The sequence below is a fragment of the Brachyhypopomus gauderio genome, chromosome 11 (assembly GCF_052324685.1).
Source record: "Brachyhypopomus gauderio isolate BG-103 chromosome 11, BGAUD_0.2, whole genome shotgun sequence".
In the NCBI taxonomy this organism is placed as follows: Eukaryota; Metazoa; Chordata; class Actinopteri; order Gymnotiformes; family Hypopomidae; genus Brachyhypopomus; species Brachyhypopomus gauderio.
In genome coordinates this window covers 7,264,272-7,286,199 of record NC_135221.1, presented here as the reverse complement: position 1 = coordinate 7,286,199, position 21,928 = coordinate 7,264,272, and the positions used below count along the sequence as shown (strand labels likewise).

At 40.3% G+C, this 21,928-nt stretch overlaps 3 protein-coding genes across 3 annotated transcripts; all 3 read left to right on the top strand.

Moving 5' to 3' along the window:
• Positions 1-34: 34 nt before the first annotated feature.
• On the top strand, positions 35-2,170 carry c11h15orf40 (chromosome 11 C15orf40 homolog). The gene is made up of 4 exons (XM_077021511.1): positions 35-347; positions 492-609; positions 857-984; positions 1,156-2,170. The coding sequence occupies exons 1-4, from the start codon at positions 201-203 to the stop codon at positions 1,252-1,254; spliced, it is 492 nt and encodes a 163-aa protein (XP_076877626.1). The 5' UTR covers positions 35-200; the 3' UTR covers positions 1,255-2,170.
• A 6,442-nt stretch (positions 2,171-8,612) lies between these two features.
• On the top strand, positions 8,613-9,752 carry cart2 (cocaine- and amphetamine-regulated transcript 2). The gene is made up of 3 exons (XM_077022939.1): positions 8,613-8,897; positions 9,085-9,168; positions 9,403-9,752. Exons 1-3 carry the CDS (start codon positions 8,733-8,735, stop codon positions 9,508-9,510), a joined length of 357 nt encoding a protein of 118 aa, XP_076879054.1. The 5' UTR covers positions 8,613-8,732; the 3' UTR covers positions 9,511-9,752.
• A 2,492-nt stretch (positions 9,753-12,244) lies between these two features.
• Positions 12,245-20,545, top strand: LOC143527602 (electromotor neuron-associated protein 1-like). The gene is made up of 3 exons (XM_077022910.1): positions 12,245-12,482; positions 15,218-15,319; positions 19,557-20,545. The coding sequence occupies exons 1-3, from the start codon at positions 12,245-12,247 to the stop codon at positions 19,562-19,564; spliced, it is 348 nt and encodes a 115-aa protein (XP_076879025.1). The 3' UTR covers positions 19,565-20,545.
• Positions 20,546-21,928: the final 1,383 nt, after the last annotated feature.

The window sequence follows — 21,928 nt, the reverse complement described above, 5'->3', positions numbered from 1 at the left end:
GGAGAATGACTTTAATCTGAATTCGTCATTCTTTCTCTAAATCAACCTTCCTGCGTGTTTTGGACGCAGAGTTGACGCACCACAGCGCACATTTCACGACATGCGCAAAGTTCTTTATCTGACATGTTTTGATAGCTAAAGCGGCTAACCAGCTAACTTGTGTTAAAGTAGCTTACTTTAAATCTACACCACCGCACTTAATGCACTGTCAGACTCTACGTAGTTTTATGAGAATACCGCCATTTACACACGCTGAGGTGTTTCATAAACGACTGAGCACGGCTGTGTTTCTCCACGGAAGAGTATCTCACGGGAAGATGCCCAAAAAAGACAAAAAAGACAAATCGGTAGGATCTGAACTTCCTAGTGTCATTTTATTTATTTGTTGTTTATCACTGCAGAATTTGAGTTACGTAACTGGCGTAAATTCTTCCATAATTTCAGATTCGTTGGTGTTAAGTGATTAATGTTGATGCCTCATATCTGCTCAGACTAAAAGTGTTCAGAAACAACAAGCAACGCCGACCGGTCCAGTTTCCAAAATCAAAGACGGTGAATTTGCAATCGCAATACACGCAAAGCCTGGAGCAAAGCAAAATGCTGTCACAGGTTGGTTATTCCATAGTTTTATGGACATTTGATAAAACGTGTATCACTTTTGGTGAAACAGACTATGTTTCCTCTGTTCTGTGTGCTTTCATCCCATGCTTAAAATGGTGGTGTATATTTGCTAATGTTGTGATCTTCCACATCAATGGGAGCCTGCGTTTCTGAGCTGGCTGCAAAGAGCCTTTATCTTATTCAATACTAATTCAAGCAACAATGTTGAAGTACTGACATGGCTGTTTGCGGTCAGACGTGAGCTCGGAGGCGGTGGGTGTGGCCATCTCAGCCCCCCCCACAGACGGCGAGGCCAACGCCGAACTTCTGCGGTACTTATCCAAAGTGCTGGTGTTGAGGAAGAGTGAGATAAGCCTAGATAAGGTACACCTTACGGCGATAAAATGTCCAAATGGGCCTAGACTTTAATTAAGATATTTATCATTTATAATACGAAAACCCCGTGATTATTTTGTATTGACTTTGTTTCGCCATCTTTATGTAATTGACTACATAATGTGTGTGTGTGTGTTTGTGTTTGTTATTATATTTCAGGGTGGTAAATCCAGAGAAAAGATAGTTAAAGTTAACGCCTCTATTAGTCAAGAGGAGCTCCTGGAAAGACTGAAGAATGAGGCTTCTCAAGGTTCCTGAAAACGAAAAAAACTCTTTGGTTGTCCTTTGGTTGTCCTGGATGGACACAGTTGTCTCAATCAATTAACAACCCCAAAACAAACACCAGGCCTGATTTGTGCCATCTTATGTTTAGTGCTTACCTTGTGTGATTCATCAAGACTGCTTAATGTTTCATGAAGAGTGCACAAAACTTTCATTTTTCTCCTTAGCTCATTTATTTTGTGCTCTCCTCTCTTTGAAGAGATCTTAATGACTCTGCATTTCTTTGAACGCACCTAGAGCTATTGCTATAAGAACTGTGTCCCTGTGGGTGAGCTATGTTTTAATTAAGGAAAATCCCAATGAACTGCTATTAGACCACTTCCAATACGAAATGCACTCAACACTGGATAGCCTGATTAATTTATTTGAGGGAGGGGGTCCATTTCAGAGTAACTTCCTTTTCCACAGAAAGAGTTTTGTACTGTAAAACATGCATAATGGAAGCCATTCTAGGGTAGCAATGATGTACAGTGACTCCTGAATATCTGCTCATATCTTGTTTTATTTGTCGATATTTCACATTATTGTGTAGTGGTTTGCATCTTTGTAATAACATCCTGATTTTACAATTATGTGAGGTGATGGAGAACAACTCCAAATGCTGAATTAGCTAGAAGCTGATGAGCTAATGCTAGCACTCATAGTGCAGTAAAACCACCACCTTCACATCCGTTCATGGTGCTTCAGTGCCTTTTTACCCCAGTGCGTTTTCTTGTGTAGGTGTCAGTTAAAGTGATGGGGAGTACGAAAATGTGTAGTCATATAAAATCACCACAGTTCATCTCTTTCCAGGACCGTTATATTCAGTGTTGATTAAATTTATATGAGTGTGACCTGAAATACTAAAGGAAATGCATTCTGTGAAGATTCTGTTAAAGGTGTTTGAATTTTACCCTCATAATCAGTTTTGTGTGTCTGCACGAAATAAGAAACTCATACATAGAAATCTTAAAAATCAGATAATCTTACAAAGCTCTGCCTGGTAACAAATTCAGATGGATGTCTCTATGATTGAAATTCATGCTCAAGTAATGGTTTAAAATGTCATTTTCTGAAAGGTCAGCCAAAAGATCCATCCAGGATCAAGTGTGTACGCCCTGAATTGCACTGCGTTATGCAGTCTTAATTGAATCATTGAGTCAAACTGTGAAATGCAGTCTTCATTACTGTCCATCAGTGTGGTCTTCCTCAAGTTCCTTGAGTTCACAGATCTTTTTCTTTTTGCACAGAAGATGAACAGGGATGACACATGTCCTCATGTCCTCATGGCTTGTGTTAATAGTTAAACACATGATTTGTTTTGCTTGTCCAACAACTTGGAGATCTGAGCTTCAGCTTAATTTACAGAAAGAAAATATTACTAGTAAGAATAATGTGTGGTTGAATATCAGTGCCATGCTTGCCTGTAGTGTTCTAATTAATGTTATAACTCTGTTAGGTTAAATTATGTTATAACATAGTAATTTTTAAAAAGCTTAATGTTGTAGCTAATAATAGACTTAGACGTTCAAATCTGATCCAAATTTTGTAGTTTGGTTTTTTAAAGACCATATGGAAAGCTTCAGTTTTTCCCAATGCCTATTTGGGTGGGAACTGATTATATCCACTCTTCATTGACTGTACTGTTAAAACAGTACATGTTGATTAATATATTTTTTCTCTCACAAGCCATATTATAAAAACAGCAATGAAGGACATCAATCAAAAAGATCCATTTTGATTTTAGTTTTCCTTTATCATTTTTAAGTTGTGCAAGAGCTGTTGAACCATGGCTAGTCTTTTTTTTTCTTTTTTGGAGGGGGATTTGTGGTGTTATAAAAATATCCAGTAGGTGCTACACAGAGTGATGTATGTGGCAGGAATGGTGAATCCCTCACAATAACTAGAGAGAAAAGTGTCTAGAGCCAGGAGTGAAGATGTGTGGGTGGTGGTGGCACTGTGCTACGGTGATATTTCACACAGGTGCCCAGCTGTTACACAGTACGCAATGACTTGGAAGCATATGGCGTGAACTGGAAGGCTGTCTGTTACAGTCACTGGAGACACTGAATCACCTCTCACAGGAGGATTTCATTTGTTGCTAAACATGGGACTGCTGTCTCTGTGTTTGACAAACCACATGAGCTGCAGCTCTGTTACACTTACAGAAATATACTGCCTCCTTATTGTCTATATCATCTTTAGCCCTCCAGTTTGCCCCTGGCACTCGTGTTTTATGAGGCAGGCAGTCCACACCCACCTGGCACCTCTGCTTTTTGAATCACTAAACTGGCAGGTTGCACACTGCAGGCACAGGAAATATATATCATCCAGCAAACAGAAGAATAGAAAAAAAATATTTAATTAATAAAAAAACCCTTTTGCTAAGAAAGTAACTGATGAGTTAAACACAGTACAAGGCCTATGGATTTATTTTATTTGCTTAGTCCTCGGTGCAAATAAAATTCTGCCAGGAGATTAAAAATACAGTAGGCTTAGTGTTAAGATCCGATTAAAGGTTGAGAGAAGGTTCATGCTTAGCAGCTAAGTGTAAGTTAGTAAGATTTAATCATTTAGCCAGACTGGAATTAGGTTTTTAGTGTTGGTATGGTGCCTCTGGGATAGAAAAGAACATATCTGACTGCTCTGGTGCACTGTTGAATATAATCAGTAAAGCTGTGTATTACGTACATTCACTACACTGACGTGTGGGACCATAAAGAACATCCCTTAATGTTATTATTCAATTAAAATAAAATTAGTCAGAGGATCTCAGAAAGGATTCTCCTTTTTGTAACACCACTGTTACAAGTAGAGTTCTCAACCGTGATCAAACAAAGAGTCTAAACAGGGCTAAACACCCATTAGATCTCCACCTCTGTCACCGTCTGTTCTCTGTGGAAGTGTAGTGCCGTTGTTCAGGATGTGGTCGTCCTTTCACTTCGTCCGTGTGGTGCAGTCCTCATTCGGGGAGACGGGAGCGTAGCTGGATACCCGCGCGGAGGAGATCAGCAGAACGAGACCTCCGGAGCACGTGTGGACCGTTGCCCCTGCGGGGCAGACGCGTGACACCGTGCAGGCAGAATGTTGCACGAGAAACCAATCTTTAAGAGCTCACGGAAGGGATGGGAGTGTGGGATGAGTTCGGCTTGGGAAATAATGAGGTCTGTGCTCTCCCACACACTGAAAGATCCGTGTCCCTCCACGGGGAGTTCAGCTTCAAAGCAGCAGTGCTTACTCACACGGAAAAAAATGGACATTCTCATGCTTCTCGACAATTACAGTCACACAGTGTGTCACGCTGACACACACTTTATCACTTTCCAACTGCCCCTTGCATACATGCTTTTGCTCGCACAGGTAATATTAAGCAGTGTGTGAAACAGTTTGGACAGACAGCTCAAAGGTATGACAGTACCACGACACAGAGTTTGCTCCACCGAGACTATTGTCACATGTCTTCAGTGACCAGTCCAGAAAGCTCAGATAATTAAAACGTGGCCTTTGAAGCATTTCTTTTGCTGTGATCTTATAAGACTTCTTGCTTTTTATTCCCCCCCCTTCATCATGTCAATCCTCAAATTGAGGCTTTTCTCAGCCAGGGAAGCAGCGATTTGCATTAAGCAAAGCAGCTTAAGAAGGAAAACTTCAGCAGGACGAAAGACTTGAAGGAGGCCAGCAAACACTGCACTGGCCTGCAAACAAACACTGAAACAGGTCGACAGCTCAAGCCCTGCACTGACAACACAATCTCATTCTCTAGAAGCCCTTCTTGCCATTAAGGGTGAGCTTCCTGTCAGGATAAGAAATGGGGTGGATGTCAGACAAGGCTGTCAGCGACACAGATTTTAAATCTTGAGGGGCCAGAAGGACCAAAGGCTGCTTCTGCCTCGTTGTCTTTAGGCCTGTGTCAAGATGAGCAGCTCCGCTCCCACATGTAAATACGCACAGCCTGTGCCCAGAGAGACATGAGTCTAGCCCGCAAGACCTCAGAGTTCTGGCAGTTCTGACAGCTGACTCCACAGAGGAAGAGACTTATGAACCTTCTGGGTGTTCCTGTGTGTTGCTTGACCTTTAACCCTTAGAGTCGTTAAGTGCGTCATCACTGTTAGTAATAATAGATTTTGGTCATGTAGACTGTCAATTACTGTTAATGTGTTGGGCAATAAATAAAGCTCCCTTTAGAGGGACTGATGGTTAAAAGCTTGTTTAAGAGCTCACATGATCAGTATAAGTAATTTAAACCCTCTGCTTGTTCAGGGCAGTGTCATCACACGGAATTACGGGGGTGTAACTACATGTGTAATTTCATACAAGGCATACTTGTGAGCAATTTAAAAATTTTATGAGTCACCCTCAATTATCTTACATTGTTTCTGTCTGAAACATATTCATAATCCAGAGCATGAAGACACTCTAAGCTTTGCCACCTTAGAGGTTGCTTCAATGATTCTGCATAGATTACTGGAATGCTATTAAATCAGCTTGGGAAATCTGCATAGAGTCTGATTGGTCCTCTATCCTGCTGTTCATTAGGACAAGCCTTGTGCTCTTGCCCTCTGATCAATAGTAAAATTGAAAAGATTTATCTTCTACTTCCTCATAGGGTTTAATTGCAACACCTTAATTTTTTTTCTCTGGCAGTAACAGAAAGAAATGAGCTTGCAGCACTATACAGCATGTGTAAGAAGTTAAATGAAGACATTTGCTCTAATTGGAGAGCCAATCAATTGGGTGAAATGTGATGTAGGTGTATTATAATGTAGATTAATTATAATACAGATTATAATGTATTTTCCTGGCAAACACCGCCCCCCAAAACATGAAGTTTCATGAAAAAATAACAGCTTAATATAATTTTTTGCCTTTGTTTTTGGAAACAATGACTTAATATGCAAAACTAGCAATGGAGTCATTGATTCCAGCCCTATAATCTGCTGAACAGCGTACATACCAGTTACAGCGTGGAACAGCATACAGATGGGTCAAGCTGACAGAAAATGGCACTGTTGTAGTTTGTCATTGTTTCAGGACTCGGAGGAAAACTCGGAATAGACTGGCATGATTTATAGAAGCTGCCCGGTCCTGGTCCGGCTGATCCCGCATGTGTCTGTTTACTCTGTGATTTCTGAAAGGCTGCGAAATGTGGGCAGACATAAGCGGATCTTGTGGAAGCAAACAGGAAGAAGTCATGCCTCTCACCAGGAGTGAACGTGGCAGGGCAACAGGGGGGAGATTTAAGACTTTAAACCCCGTAACATTCACTGACGAGCTATTTATAGCAAGAGGTATGAACAGTTCTTTGGCTTTGAAAGCCTTCTTTTCCTTGGAGTTAGGTGTATGGGACAGGCTCTACTTGATGCTTACCTAGCTGTGGTTTATGGTTGACTTCGCCTCCCTGGCATGGCTGAGCATGTGATTGACTGTCACTGTGTCTGTAGCTCTCATTAGACCATATTCCATGGATTTGAATGAATATTATAACAAATGTGAGAAGAATGTCTGTGGTTCCCAATGCATTGTGGGAATTCTATGAGGTTTTGTAGTCAGAAAAACATTGCAGGCCTCTGTACTTTGTTCTTTCTTTCAAAGATATACAACAGATTTTACATGTGCAATAGGAGTTCACACATGATGGTAGTTATTATTCACCTCTACCATCCAACTTTTTAGCAGTAACAGTGTCCTTTGCTGGAACTATAGTCCAAAACAAGTGGATCAGATAGCATGACATCCTGTTGTTTTCCTGTTGTGTCACTTGTTATATCATTTTTTCAACAGACAGGTAAGAGACAATAAGCAATTCATGCTACTAGACACCAGACTAGACACCAGAATGTGAAAAAAGGTTTTGCTCTCAGTCATATGTATTGGACTATATGTCACTCAGTTTTAAATGAAAATGAATTAGAAAATGAATTTCAGTTTTAAATTTAAATCAATTTCTTAGAAGTGAGTTTGCCAGTGTAAATAGACCTAAACAGAATTCCCCTGAATTGCCATGAGCGTGAATGCTATTAGACAGAAATGGTTGGATCTGCTGTCACACAAGTAGCCGATCAAATCCAGCTTCAAAATAATTTCCTCCATAGGTGACGTCACCACTGGGTGAAGATATTAGCTTATTATTCTCACCCACAAATAAAGGGCCGTAAATCTAGAAAGTCATTTTTCACATTGAATAAATCCTCGTTCAAATTTTAACAAGGCTTAACCCTGTCTAGACATGTTTAAAGTGGGGGGGGGGCTGCATTGGTTTTGCTCAATGTGATAACAAATGAGCACATATGTAATCACGTGGTCACGCTCAAAAGAAAATTTATCTCTCCACAATGTTTTTTTTATGTTTTTTGTCACACCAAATGAAAATAAATGTGTATAATATGAATCTCGATCAGTTTTGATGCTTATCATTCTAGATGATGGAAATCCTTAATAAATGCAAGTACTACATGAATGCACTGATAAGACATTATTCATGTCTTGTCTTTTAGGCAGCAATTCAAATACTCAGAAATCAGTCATCGGAGAGCACAGTACGAAGAGCTTCCGAGCCTAATTAAGGTAACACCAGGACCGCAACCCCATCATGTCCCTGCTGTCTGACTGAGTCATGAATGTGGGCACAGCAAGCATCTGCATTTGTGATGTGGGATTAAAGAATCCACAAACTGTTTCTAAGTGTGTATAATCACCTAAAAATATCAAGGACTCATTTAATGGAATTTTTCTTTGGCTTTCACATTCATAGAGAAAAGAAATTTGTTTACACATTTGGCTGAGATCCAAAATAACAGGTCACAATTCCTACAAAGCAAAAAAATAGTCTTGTAGCTTTAGTGAGTCACTTAATTTATTTATGAACCCATCAAAGCCAAAAGAAAACATTGAGTGTGTGTGTGCGTGTGTGTGTGAGAGAGAGGGGGGAGAGAGAGAGAGAGAGAGAGAGAGAGAGAGAGAGAGAGAGAGAGAGAGTGAGTGAGAGAGAATTATTCAAAAGCAGGTTTCACACTCAGATATGTGGTTTAAAAAATTATTGAAAGAATGCCGGGGCTGTTGTTTCTTAAATGCATGTTTCTTAAATTCAAATGACACAAAGCAAACATAAACAACTCTAATTACCTCCTCTAACTCTCTTTACTTTTACATTATTCTTCAAAATATTCATAAAAAGTCATAATGGAGACCCCAGTTAGATGCACTGAAATAATCTTCAAACAAGTGTTTCCAAAACAGCAAAATTAACGCATTTGATGTCAGCTCTCAGGCGCTTTTACGCAAGGAGTGGTGTCGCTTACGTACGAAGAAGAAATCAATGCACAAGGCGGAGCGATGTCAGATCAGATAAACGCAAATACTGTGGGACACATAAAAGGATGGCGGGGGACGAGAATGGTTATTTGAGCTGACGCTCAGACAAGAAACCAACAACGGCGGTACGAACCTGAGTGCCAAAGCTCCCTTCGTTCAGGACCATGGAGAGCACCAGCATGTGGACAAGAACGGCAGTATGCGCGTTGCTGCTTTTCCTTATGACTTGCGCGAGAGCGGATGACTCGGAGATGGAGGTGGACTTGGATACGAGAGCCATTCGAGACTTCTACCCAAAGGACCCTAACCTGACCAGTGAAAAACAACTTGTGAGTAATATGTTGTTCTCTACGCCAGACACAATATTTAAACAGACTGACTACAGGTTGACAGAGATCTTTTACCGATTCTGACTGAATCGGCAACAAAGTCTATAAGTCTATCCAGGCAAGTCTTTCAATGAACAAATGACTGCAATGATTTATTTTATTTTTCTGCAACATTCTATTCTACCAGCTCGGGGCTCTTCACGAAGTTCTGGAAAAACTGCAGACAAAAAAAATCCCTACTTGGGAGAAGAAATTTGGACAAGTTCCTATGGTAACTGGATCTTAAATGGATTTATGTAACTGTAAGATGTATTGCGCAAATCTGCATAGCACACAATATTATCTATGACCGTTGCTTTATCGCACTCAAGTAATGACGCGTAGTTTTAACACTCTGGCAATGCTTTCCCTGATAACTTGTAATTGCATGTTGACGCATTTGAATTGTAGTTTGAGGCGCGTGATTTTGTACTCACTTCAGTACTGTGCAATGTCAAACTTTCAGTGCGACGTCGGAGAGCAGTGCGCAATTCGAAAAGGATCACGAATCGGCAAGATGTGCGACTGCCCGCGTGGGGCGTTTTGTAACTTTTTCCTGCTGAAGTGTTTGTGAAGGACTTCGTCCGATTCTTTTTGTTTTTGTTTCGTGTTTTTGTTTTTGCTGGTCGTGGAGAGGAGGGTATTTATGTGTACCATTAAAGTATTGCAATTATTTATATAGATATTTTTTAAGTGAAGTAACACTTAAATGCAATGTGGAACTTTGTTATTCTGTTAAAATCCTGCACGCATATAATTATGTCAATATGTAACATTGACTGTTTTGTGTATTAAAGTCCACAATATCTTCTTTTGTAAGTAGTTTGCGTATCCGTCCTTTTAATATATTGTTAGTAGAAATCAAAAGGGTTAGTAGATTTGTAAGAGACTGTGTATTTACACTTGCTTACTGTCCTCAAAAAGTTATATTTCGAGAAAGTATAAACATGCATATGTGTGTGTGTGTGTGTGTGTGTGTGTGTGTGTGTGTGTGTGTGTTTACTAGATAAACATGTTCTGAAAAATATCAAATGCCCAAAACTACACAAGAAATGTTCATATATATTTAATCAAAGCCTTTCTCTTTATTGCCGTCTTTGAACAGCAGGCACAATAAGAACACGTAGGCTGAAAGCTTAATAACAAAAGATCTGTCAAATACCTCATAATAATACCTCATAATTCATTGCTGAAGATTTCTCACTGAACTACGACTTAATGTTTTTCACTTGCCATCAGGTTCTAAGTTCAAACCCGGTTGAGTAAATGTACTTTTATGTTCTAGTTGTTGTTACATTTATTCGTAAAAGAAAAAAAGCAAGCAATTAAATATCCAAAGACTTTGAGTAAAAGCACTGGTTTAAAATGACTTCAGAAGTCTTTTAAATCTTCAGAGGAATTTTCAGTTTTTTCGTCAAATGACTTATGAGTAAAAATCTTAGGACACTCGGGTTATTTCGGTTCAGTTAAGGCTGTCACACAGCTCTCCACATTTGTTGATCTAACAATCGAAATATTTATTTGTTGCTAATATTAAACAGGAGAAAACGCTTCAGTGACGATAGTTTCACTTTTCTCGCAATATCGTGATGTCATAGACTCTTCAGCCTCTCAAATAACAGAAGAGTTTAGCATTACTGTTTAAACAAATATCATGTCTCGTGAAAATTCCTAGGGTATTTCTTCATCAATATCTTCATGCTGACACCTCTGATATGCAAAGATCATTACTTTGTATTACACACATTGGTTGGTTTATATCATAACTAATTATGGTTTACATGTGCCTAGACTGAACATGTAGTAGCTGCTCAGTGTGTCTTTTGGATCGTTATTTTTCAATGTGATGTTAATTAATAGTCTATGTGAAGGGAGGTGTTTTATTGCCCCCTAGAGTTACGATGTAGAAGTGAGAATACAAAAACACCGTGTTTGTTACAAAGGCCACCTTTAAACATTATTGATGCCAAAACCACTACCAGAAGTACTGCAAAGCTGCGCCTAGCATTCGCTAACTTCACTGGCCAGATTGTGATCTCATTCAAGGTCCGTAATATCTTAATGCACACAGAAGAAAGTACAATTATGTTTACAGCCATCACCATCCTAGCGAATAAGAGATGACATTGCAAACGAACAGACAGACACTAATCTCACTGCCTGACCGTGGCTGCTGGTCAGTAAACTGTAGCCTCACAGCGTCTAAAAATACCGACATCCATTAAAGAGTAAGACAGAACCGCGAGCGCTCATACGGCTCTGTCCTCCAGCCGCGCGCGGGGTTCTGCCACAATCGCATGCCATCAATCTGCGTATTGCCTATAAAATTATGAATCACACTAACATTTGCTCAGCGTGGATTCAGTCAACATCTCCGGCTAATAGCGAATGTGTAGCTAGGCAGCCAGGAGGTGGCAGCAGGTGTTCATGAATTTGGAGAACGTTTGCCCTGCTGACTCACTGCACGAGGGTCCGTGGTTAAGCAAGGTTACTGCGGCAGCGCGCCACGCAGCGGGGGGACGTACGTGCACGCCTTTTTAGCTCACCTTTCAACTAGCTGCACTGATTTCGTCTTTATTTTTCTACTTTTATATAGAGGATTGTTTTACTATCAAGGCAGATCCTACCCCCTCTTCCCTGCAGATCCTACCCCCTCTTCCCTGCAGATCCTACCCCCTCTTCCCTGCAGATCCTACCCCCTCTTCCCTGCAGATCCTACCCCCTCTTCCCTGCAGATCCTACCCCCTCTTCCCTGCAGATCCTACCCCCTCTTCCCTGCAGATCCTACCCCCTCTTCCCTCGTCGGGTGTGTGATGCACATGTGTTTATTACTCAAGTAAGAGGCCGATACAGACGTGTTCCTGTTTTTGTTATTCATTTCATTCCAGATGAAATGAGCATTTGCTCTGAAGCACGTGGAGTTTTGACACTGAAATTCGTCGATTACATTTCTTCATATGCTCTGGCGATTCGTCCAGTGCCACGAACATACATTACCAATATTTTGCAATTAGAACACGTGTAAGATTAATCTTACAAATCAGCCTTTCAACAAACTCATTTAGTAAAGGCTTCATTTAACGTAATCGATTTGTCTACTTGTTTTCACTCTTTGAGTTTTTGGTTCGTTTTCTACACAACTGCATTAATTCTCCACGTTTTGGGGTCAGATGTGACATCACTCAGATGCACGGGCTTTTTGACCAATCGTGCACGCGTAAATTGCTCCCGGAGTGTGCGATCTTTCTCTCTACTAGACCCACCCTCTCTTAACTTTGCACGTTGAGCCTTTGGCAGAAGCAGTTGTCATGGAGATTGATTTGGGCCCAGCGTCGGCTCCAGGTGCTGTTGCCATGGAGATTCGTCTTCGAGGCGCGCTTTCGGCTGTTGAGGAGGACGAGGACAGCGAGGACCGGCTCCAGCACCATGGACAGCTCCACCGCCGTGGCCCAACATCAAGCCGCGGAAACTTTTACATGTTGATTGTGATAGGTGAGATAGCTACAGACCACCAGCTTCAGATCGCCAAACAGCACATCGAGCGTGGTAAGTGATGCTATCTACTGGTAATCATTACCGTCGTCTACACGAATATTGTTGCATCCTGTAAATACCGAAAACGACATTTGAAGTCTACACGATATTATAAGTTTGTAGGTTTTCGGTTTGCTTATATTTTGGCCTCACAATGCTACTTAGACAGCAGCACACATTTCCTTTAGGTCAGATCCATCTTGCCGTTCAGCTAAAATAACCGCATAGCTTTGGGAAAATTGTTGAAGAAATGATGGATGCGGGGATTTCGTGTCGATCAAGTTTTATTTTGTGTTTGCTGATGTAGCACTTAGTCTGAGTTGTGCGAGAAACATAACTGCGTGACAACTGTTATATATACAATATTTTACTCTTCGTGCAAAGTACATAATATTGTAGATCTGCATAAAATTTAGCAGCATTAAATAAATTCATATGGTATTTCATCTTCATCTGAAAATAAACTGGATCTGAAGAAACCACTGCTGTTTGGTATCGCTTATAGCGCATACTGCGGCGACGTCGAGAGACCGGACTGAGCACTGCGCCATGATAGTGGTATTATGGCGTTTTCTGCTTTGGGTAGCTGGAGATTGTTATTAGTTTAATAGTATTTGAATTGACGATATTATTCTTTATGTGAAAAAGTTTCGGCATTGCATGTTGAAGATACTCGACATAAAACGACGTTCTAATTCAGCCGAATATGAGTTATCTTCACTAGCCAGTATGAACCGAGCTGTCTCAGCAAAGTAATGCAAGGGCAGTGTAAATAATTAAACCGACTTTTAGTTATCATAACTTTCCATGTGATTACAATTTAGTTCTACTGGTGTTGTTAATAAAATAATAAGATATGTTTTGAATTGTTTTAACTTGGAACCTTTAAACTACAGTTTAAAAAAAACTTAATTGTATTCCAATAATTTGATCATAAGCATACTGTTCTCATGTTATACTACACACTTTCAGAAGGAGAGGTACAGGCAAAGATAATATAAATATATTAATGAGAGCTCCCTTAGTCTCTCATGTGAATGTGTATTTACTACCTCACTGGCACCCTTAGAGGGCGCTACTCCAAAAAAGACTTGATTCATTTATCCTGTGGGCGTGTATGATTATTTTATTGGAAAATGCATAGATTATGTATCAGTCTCGTGATGTCAGATCATGGGACAATCTAATTAGAATTATTTAATATTCAGAAGCTACATGAAGTTTATGGATAAACTTAAAACACTAATTTAAAAACACAAACAACTACTTAATAAATCAAAACATTATTGTTCTTCATAAAGATTTACATATAATTTATGATCAAACCAAAAGTCTTTGTAGCTCTGTCACCATCATGGATTAATTTTTTCCATTATTTTATCTTGTACAAAAGTTTTTTTCATAGGTAAAATCCAGTTTGCACTTTCCTTCATACTAAATCTTTGTTTGCAGACAGCGTTGCAGCCACAGGGCATTTAAACACTAAAGTTTCATGGCTTTCCAGTTTTGCATCCTTTCCCTCTTGCAAAGATCAAATTTGAAAGTATCACACAGTCCGCTGTTGTATCATTTGTGTCAGGAAAATGATCCTCAGGACCAATTTAAACACAGAGCAGAACAGAAAATACAAAGCATTTGCAGTCTGGAAGTAAAGCACTTGTGTGGATGGTAGAAGCACAATGTTCACCTGGCTTCTCTCAGTATCTGAGGTACTGATCTGAAATGCAGGTGCTGGGGGCTTCAATCAAATATTTATTAGAAAACAAGTGTGTACATGGCTACAGTAACAACATTCCTCCTTTTATATCACCTCAGATGAAGTTTTCAAAGCCTCTGTGTTAAAACTTAACAGCCACAAAAACATTCAACCCAAAAGTCTCTTTTGGCATTCCAGAAACAATCAAAGTACTTTCCCCAGGACTATATTTTTAATATGTGATTAAGAACTGAAAGGGAATCAATATTATTCAAGAGTCTCATGGGTGTTTGTGCATGTGGGCTGCAGCCAAGGATCTCTTACATAGCCAGTGGAGGGAGGGGGATTATGGGAGTGTGGGGGAGGGGAGAGAATTGTATTTGATATACCTGGTAAGTGACACAGCGTTTCAGAGCACAGAGACTGCAGTGTGTTTATTTTTAATCCTAAAGAACCAAGATCTAAGGAAAATGAGAGCCATGAATCATTCTGAAGCATGGTGTTAAGGGAAAGTCGAAATAATGAAGAAAAGGGGCATTTAATTTCATCCTCTCATTATACCGTGTTCAGAATACCTCCCAAAATGCTGTGTTAAGAATACCTACCAGAATGCTGCGTTCAGCGTATCTGTCGCAGAGTGATCACGTGAGCGTCTGCTTTTTTGCTCACTGTTATGAAACACTTAATGAGATTCCACAAATAGTCAGAGAACATAGGAAAAAATCCTACAGAAGTCATGCCAGCTGTTTAGAGTGGGCACAGAGTATCAGTAGCTCCAAGGATGGTCTCAGCATGCATAATGCCCAAGTTGGCACAATCGTCTAAAGGATGGTCACAAGTGAATCTTTCATATCATATTACAAATGTTTAGCTATATCAGGCAGCACAAAAGTGAAATATTTAAAACATTGTGAAGTCAGCAAAATCTGACTTTTTGAAGTAAAGTGGCTGAAGTAAAGTGGAATGTTCCTGTGTGCCTGGTGTGTGTGGTGTAGCTGCTTGTGTCTCTGTGCAGGATGCATGCAGTAAGGTCTCTGCTTTCTGATCGCAGGGATCCGCTCATGGGACACCAGCCCGGCAGCATGTGACCTGAACCATGAGCTGCAGCTCTTCATAACTCGACACTCCGCCCAGTTCTCTGCAGAGGTCAGAGGTCAGTCTCATTTTGAAGCAAACATGAAGAATCGAATGAAGCTTCATAGCAAAAAGCAAAACATGAATAAATAAATTCAGATTTCTTATTTGCAAATCAGAAATGGATGTCAGAAAAATAATTGCTTACCTCGGGGCTCCAAGGATACATGTTACAACCACAGGACACAAAGCAATGCAGTTGGATCATCTGCTGGTGTAATATAGTGGGTGTAATGTGAGTGAATTGTACATGCCCCCTCCCACACACGGCAGCTCACTGCACTGCTAGAGACATCACAGTGCTGATGGGAGGGGCGACTGCATGGTCAGCCTCCACTGCTGCAGTGTGTGTGTGTGTGTGTGTGTGTGTGTAGGTGCTCATGGCCATTATTTGTATATTAGTGTTTATCTGTGTTAGTGTGTTTTGTAGGTGACTGTATGTAGGTGTGTTTGTGTGTCTGTGTAGGTGACTGTATGTAGATGTGTGTGTGTGTGTGTGTGTGTGTGTGTAGCTGTAGGTATTTGTATATTAGTGTTTATCTGTGTGAGTGTGTTTGTGTAGGTGTGTAGGTGTGTGTGTGTGTGTGTTTGTATATGTGCTGGAATAGGATTTTAGTGTGTAGAATGTGGCTGAATACAGGTTTCCCAGGCAGGATTTAAAGGCTCAGGTTTGCTTCAGTCCAGTCAGGACTGGTATCTAAGTAGTGCTATTCACATTCCTTCCTGTGCAGGATTTTGCCAAGGCTGTCTGAGGCTTCTACATGTTTTTGCAGCATTGAGAGCCATTACACCACATTGGTATGGGGTTCATGATAGCTCATGGTTATGGGGTTCATGAGATTCCCATCTAGTGGCAAGCAGCTTTCAATTCTCTGGTGACAAAGTCATGCAACAATCTGCAGAAAAGTGTATATTTAACTCACATTATTCCATTTAACTCAGACATGCTGACTCTTATGGATTACTCTTATGGTTTATGGATTGGGTTTAATTGGTTTGAATGTTTCATGATTTGTTCAGAATCATCACATGAACTAGTTATGAGTTGTGCCTCTGATGGTGCACATTTTACACCACTTTGATATCAGTTTTTAAGTATCTTTTTGTAATGGGTAATGTTCTAGTTTGCTTAGGAAGACCTGCTCTGAGATCAGTAATAAAGAGAGATTCTGTGTGGTGTTAAGTTACTGAAGTGCACATAATGTAATGACTGCATTTCAGGGTTTTTTTTATAATTATTATTATTTGTCCGTAATACCTGCAGTGGTATCCGATATGCCCACCAGGGCGAGATGTTAATATCGATAATTTCCAGACTCTTGTTCAAATAAAAACAGTTTCACAATTTGTTGTCACACAGCATATAGTATTTGCACTGTGTCTGCTGAATTTATTTCTGTCCATACAATAACAACCGTTTAGTAAATGAGCAATTGAATGCAGTATTAATGTTTTGCTTTGGAAATCATCCACTTCTGCTTCTGCTCAATTAGATATTTCTAAAGCAGCACCTTTATCTTAGATGTGTTGCACTGTTTCCATGACTGCAAGCTTCCGATGCAGTACCATTAGGTGAACTGTTGAAGTGGGAGGGGCAAAGCAATTCCCAGAATCCCCTGCTCAAGGACACAATTGGCTGATTTATCAGATTGTGACGACTGGCTTGTGTGTTGGTGTCTGAGTGGACACGGACACACCTTTCAATGATACCTCTGACTACACCACACCACACCACACCACACCACACCCCGCGATGCCACGCCACGCCACGCCACGCCACGCCACCCCACGTCACGCCACGCCACGCCACACCACACCACACCTCACCCCACCACACACCACACCACACCCCACCACACCACACCACGCCACGCCACACCACACCCCACCACATCACACCACATCACACCACACCACACCACACCACACCCCACCACATCACACCACGCCACACCACGCCACACCACACCACACCACATCACACCACACCACACCACACCACACCACACCACACCACACCACACCACATCACATCACACCCCACCACATCACATCCCACCACACCACTACTCATAAAAATCAACACTGAAAAATACATCCTTTAAAAAGTCTAAGAGTGAGTATATATTACTTAAATTTAAGTTCACAAATGAAAGGCAATGACAACTTGGTTAAAAATAATAAAAAACAACAACATGAAAGCAGTTGTTATATTAGAGGTAATTCTATAAAGGACCTAATGACATGGCAATGAATCAGCAGGCTTAAAAAGTGAGATGTACTGCCCTCTTGTGGATATAACTAGTGTAGGGCGGATTTGTACTCAGGTCAAATTTAACCCTACATCAGAAGTAAATCTTGTAGGGCAGTAGCATAGGTGGACATATATCTGCAACATCTAGCTGCCTCAAAATTGTGTGCTTAACATTATAAATACATAAAATAATTTCTGTAGCTCATGGCCATTTTATAGGTTTTGAATGATAGATATGAGATGTCTGTCCTTTCTGAAGTATGGCCTGTTTTTTATGCCTACAGAATTCTGCAAACATTTCAGAAACATTTTACCTTAATGACCACAGATGTGAGAACTGCCCACGGTTTTTATATTGGCAAGTGAAGTGTGTGTGTGTGTGTGTGTGTGTGTGCGCACACACAACACACACACAGACACACACACACACAAATACACACACACACACACACACACACACACACACACACACACACACACACACACAAAACTCTAATGCAGTATTAAAGGGCTACAAATGCGGGCCAACCCTGGTGCTGACCCAGATCAGCTGCACATCTGACTTCATGAGCTCCTGTGAACTGTCACTACTTCGGAGCTGGAAAGGAGTGCAGAGAGAAAAGGAGCAATACAGGAGGATGAGGTGGCATAGTGATTAATGAGCTCACTATAGCTGAGATATAGTGATTGATGAGCTCACTATAGCTGAGACATAGTGATTGATGAGCTCACTATAGCTGAGTCATAGTGATTGGATGAGCTCACTATAGCTGAGTCATAGTGATTGATGAGCTCACTATAGCTGAGTCATAGTGATTGATGAGCTCACTATAACTGAGTCATAGTGATTGATGAGCTCACTATAGCTGAGTCATAGTGATCAATGAGCTCACTATTGCTAAGTTTTAGTGATTGATGAGCACACTATAGCTGAGTCATAGTGATTCATGAGCTCACTATAGCTCACTATAGCATTGCTGCCTTTGTTTTCTGCTCAGCTCACTTAAAGGGTAACATGTGGGCAGAAATGTTAGACTTCTGAACAAAGTTGTTGGAACTGAACAAGATGTTTGCTGGTGCTACAGTGAGTCATCACTGCATGCGAGTGTCCTGACTTACCCCAGGGAGCAGGGCTGAGTTACCCCAGGGAGCAGGGCTGAGTTACACCAGGGAGCAGGGCTGTCATGTGTAATGCTATCACATTAGCCCTTGCAGCTGGAGGCCCTGGCCTTGACCTGCGACCTCTCACAAGCCCTAAGGCGTTGCCTCTGCACGGTCTCTGTTTATTAACGCCTGCTTGTCAAGTGTTATATAAGCACAGAAACATTTAATTCCAGGCACCATATTGCAGCCTCACCTCATGTCTGTGTGGGCTGCACAAAAGTATGTTGTTAATGGACACAAATACAGCAAACCACAGAGACGCACAATGCAAAAACGCTGATGCATTTACAACAAGGGTGACCATTCTATGATCACCATTCTGCCTTGGTCTATGAATGTCTACTCCCTAAATGTTTCTTTGTCTCTCTCTCTCTCTCTCTCTCTCTCTCTCTCTCTCTCTCTCTCTCTCTCTCTCTCACACACACACTCTCTCTCTCTCTCTCTCTCTCTCTCTCACACACACACACACACACACTCTCTCTCTCTCTCTCTCTCTCACACACTCTCTCTCTCTCTCTCTCTCTCTCTCTATATATATATATATATATATATATATATATATATATATATAAGCGGAGTCCTGTTCCAATTATGTAGTGAATAGGACACTAAAGACCGTGGACTGCTAAGAGCGCAACACTGCTGTGTCATTCTGCTCTGCTCAGACTGACTTTACAGTAAATGCCCCTGTTTTTGCCCTCCTAGGCTGATGTGGACTATGGACGGGAGGCTTTAAGTTGTACTGATTTTTACTTTTAAAGCGTGTTATAACTGGACCATTTTGAAATTGTTAAATGTTCATCTGAGGCAAAATAATTACCATATTGATGTTCCATAGGATTCTGACCAACACTCCTAGGTCAGGATTGATACCAAGAAGAATGGCACCTGTTCATAATGGATGACATAATCTGAAGAGATCAGAAAAGGTAGCCTACATGTTACAGTCAAGGGAACAGAAGCTATTTGTTCTGAGTCTTTAATCTTGACTCTATAATGCTCTCAATGAATCAAATATTCTTTATCATATGAGAAATCCAATTCAATGTAACATTCTCCTATCCATGCAGAGGAGTGTGTCATCTGCCTTTTTGCGTATTAGGATGGGCAATTCAGATTTTTGCATAGGTACTGATGTATACTGAAAGTTGATGTTTACAGTGGACTTTGAAGTCCTGTAGTAATTGCAAGAGAACTCTAACTATTTCTTATTTTCTTTTCACATGTGATAAAGTAAAGTTTAATATTTTAGAGTTAAAGAGATAAAAAAAATATTTCCTTTTGTGTGGTTTGTTCATTTTTATTGAATCAAAGATTTTGTAAATATTTCCTCCTGTCATTTGGGCTTTAAGGAATACAGTTATATTTTGTCAGTACTGACATGGAAAATTCAAATGTTCTGCCTACCCAAGAAGAGCTACTGTACATATATTGTCTCTTTACTGACATGACTTTTTGAATTCAAATTTAATGCCAATGTTGGATTTTTAAAACTGCAGGTTGTATGTCACAAATTTGTGACAGTTATCATGTAACAGGTCTCATAACTGAGGGTTTTTTCCAGGATGTTCATTCAGGGGGTGTTCAGACTTCCTCAGCAGGGTAGGTGTGCCATAAATAATGGAGCGTGTTGAATAATTTAGGGTTTGGATATTGATATCACTGCAGAATGGTTCTGAGCACAAGCTCTGCATCACCAGTCAAGGTCCTCATGCATTGATTTCTCCTCCAACTCTGGCATTCCTTGCAATAAAGTGTAATCTTTTCTTTTGTTGCAAGAGCAACCGGGAATCGGTGATGCCGGAGACTGTCAGTGTCACCAAGTGGTTGCTGAGTCAGTGATGGAATCAATGTGAGAGAAAAAAGATTGATATCAGTTATGGAAAAATGTTTGAAATTAATGTTGCACTTTATTTTTCAAATAAAAATGGACGTATGATACTTATGAGTAACACTCTGAAACTAAACACTGATAAAGATTAAATTTTATTCACTAGCCCAATGTCTGTGATGACAGATTTTACTGATTTCTCACTCAGTTTAGGTGGTGTGACTGTAAAACAGTAGTCCACAAATTACCTAGGTATACTTTCTGATTCTGTACTTTCCATCAAACCCCACATTAAGGCTCTGGTCAAAACAGCTTTTATCCATCTTTTATCTGTTTATTGCATTTCCAAGAATCAGTGAAACTCTGGCTCATGCCTTCACCTCTTCCTGCTAACATAGGGAGCTCTACACGGCCCAGCACCAACCTGTTAGTCGAGCTCCTGCACCTGTGCTGCCGCACCTGAATACTTAGGCCCTCTGAATACTTACCTGAATACCTGAATACTTAGGCCCTCTGAATACTTACCTGAATACTTGAATACTTAGGCCCTCTGAATACTAACCTGAATACCTGAATATTTAGGCCCTCTGAATACTTACCTGAATACCTGATTACTTAGGTCCTCTGAAACAAGTAACAATCTCTCTCAGAATTCAGACTTTTTTCAGTACTTTAACTGATCTGCTCAATAAAGTTAAGTGTTTTTTTAGGTTTCTATATAATAACCAATGATATTATTATTATTATTATTATTATTATTATTATTATTATTATTATTATTATTATTATATAGACCATGTGCTGCATTATCAGAGTTTGAAAACATAGGTATACACACATCAAGAACACCAAGGAGCTATGAAAACAAATCTGGGACAGAGTTCTAGAAAAGTATCGACCAGGGTGCCGTTCTAGGAATATTTGAACATAACGCAATAATACATTATTAATAAATGTTAAGAATAACAGAATGTACCTCCACCACAATTCTGCCTATAAATCACTGATTAAAGAGGACAATAATTAGAAGACCTACCAAGAGACAGAAGGTCTGAAAGAGACACATGTGCAGCTGAGACAGGAGGAGCTATGAGCTGCACAGCCGTGGTCCAGATTCTGCCCCAAACTGACCATTATGGAAAAGAGGCAAGAATAATGTTTCTCTTATGCAAGATACTGTACATTTTGTATAAACCAAAGTGTGTGTTTTCTGCTCCCACAGATATTCGAGGTACAAGTGATGCATTACTAAATAAATGTAGCTATCAATAATTTTTTTTAAGACTGTAAATACATAATTTGTGCCAAGCACCTCCATCATTATAGTGGTGCTGAGCAGCATCAGATCAAAGTGAGTCAGAAACCATCTGATTGGTCGA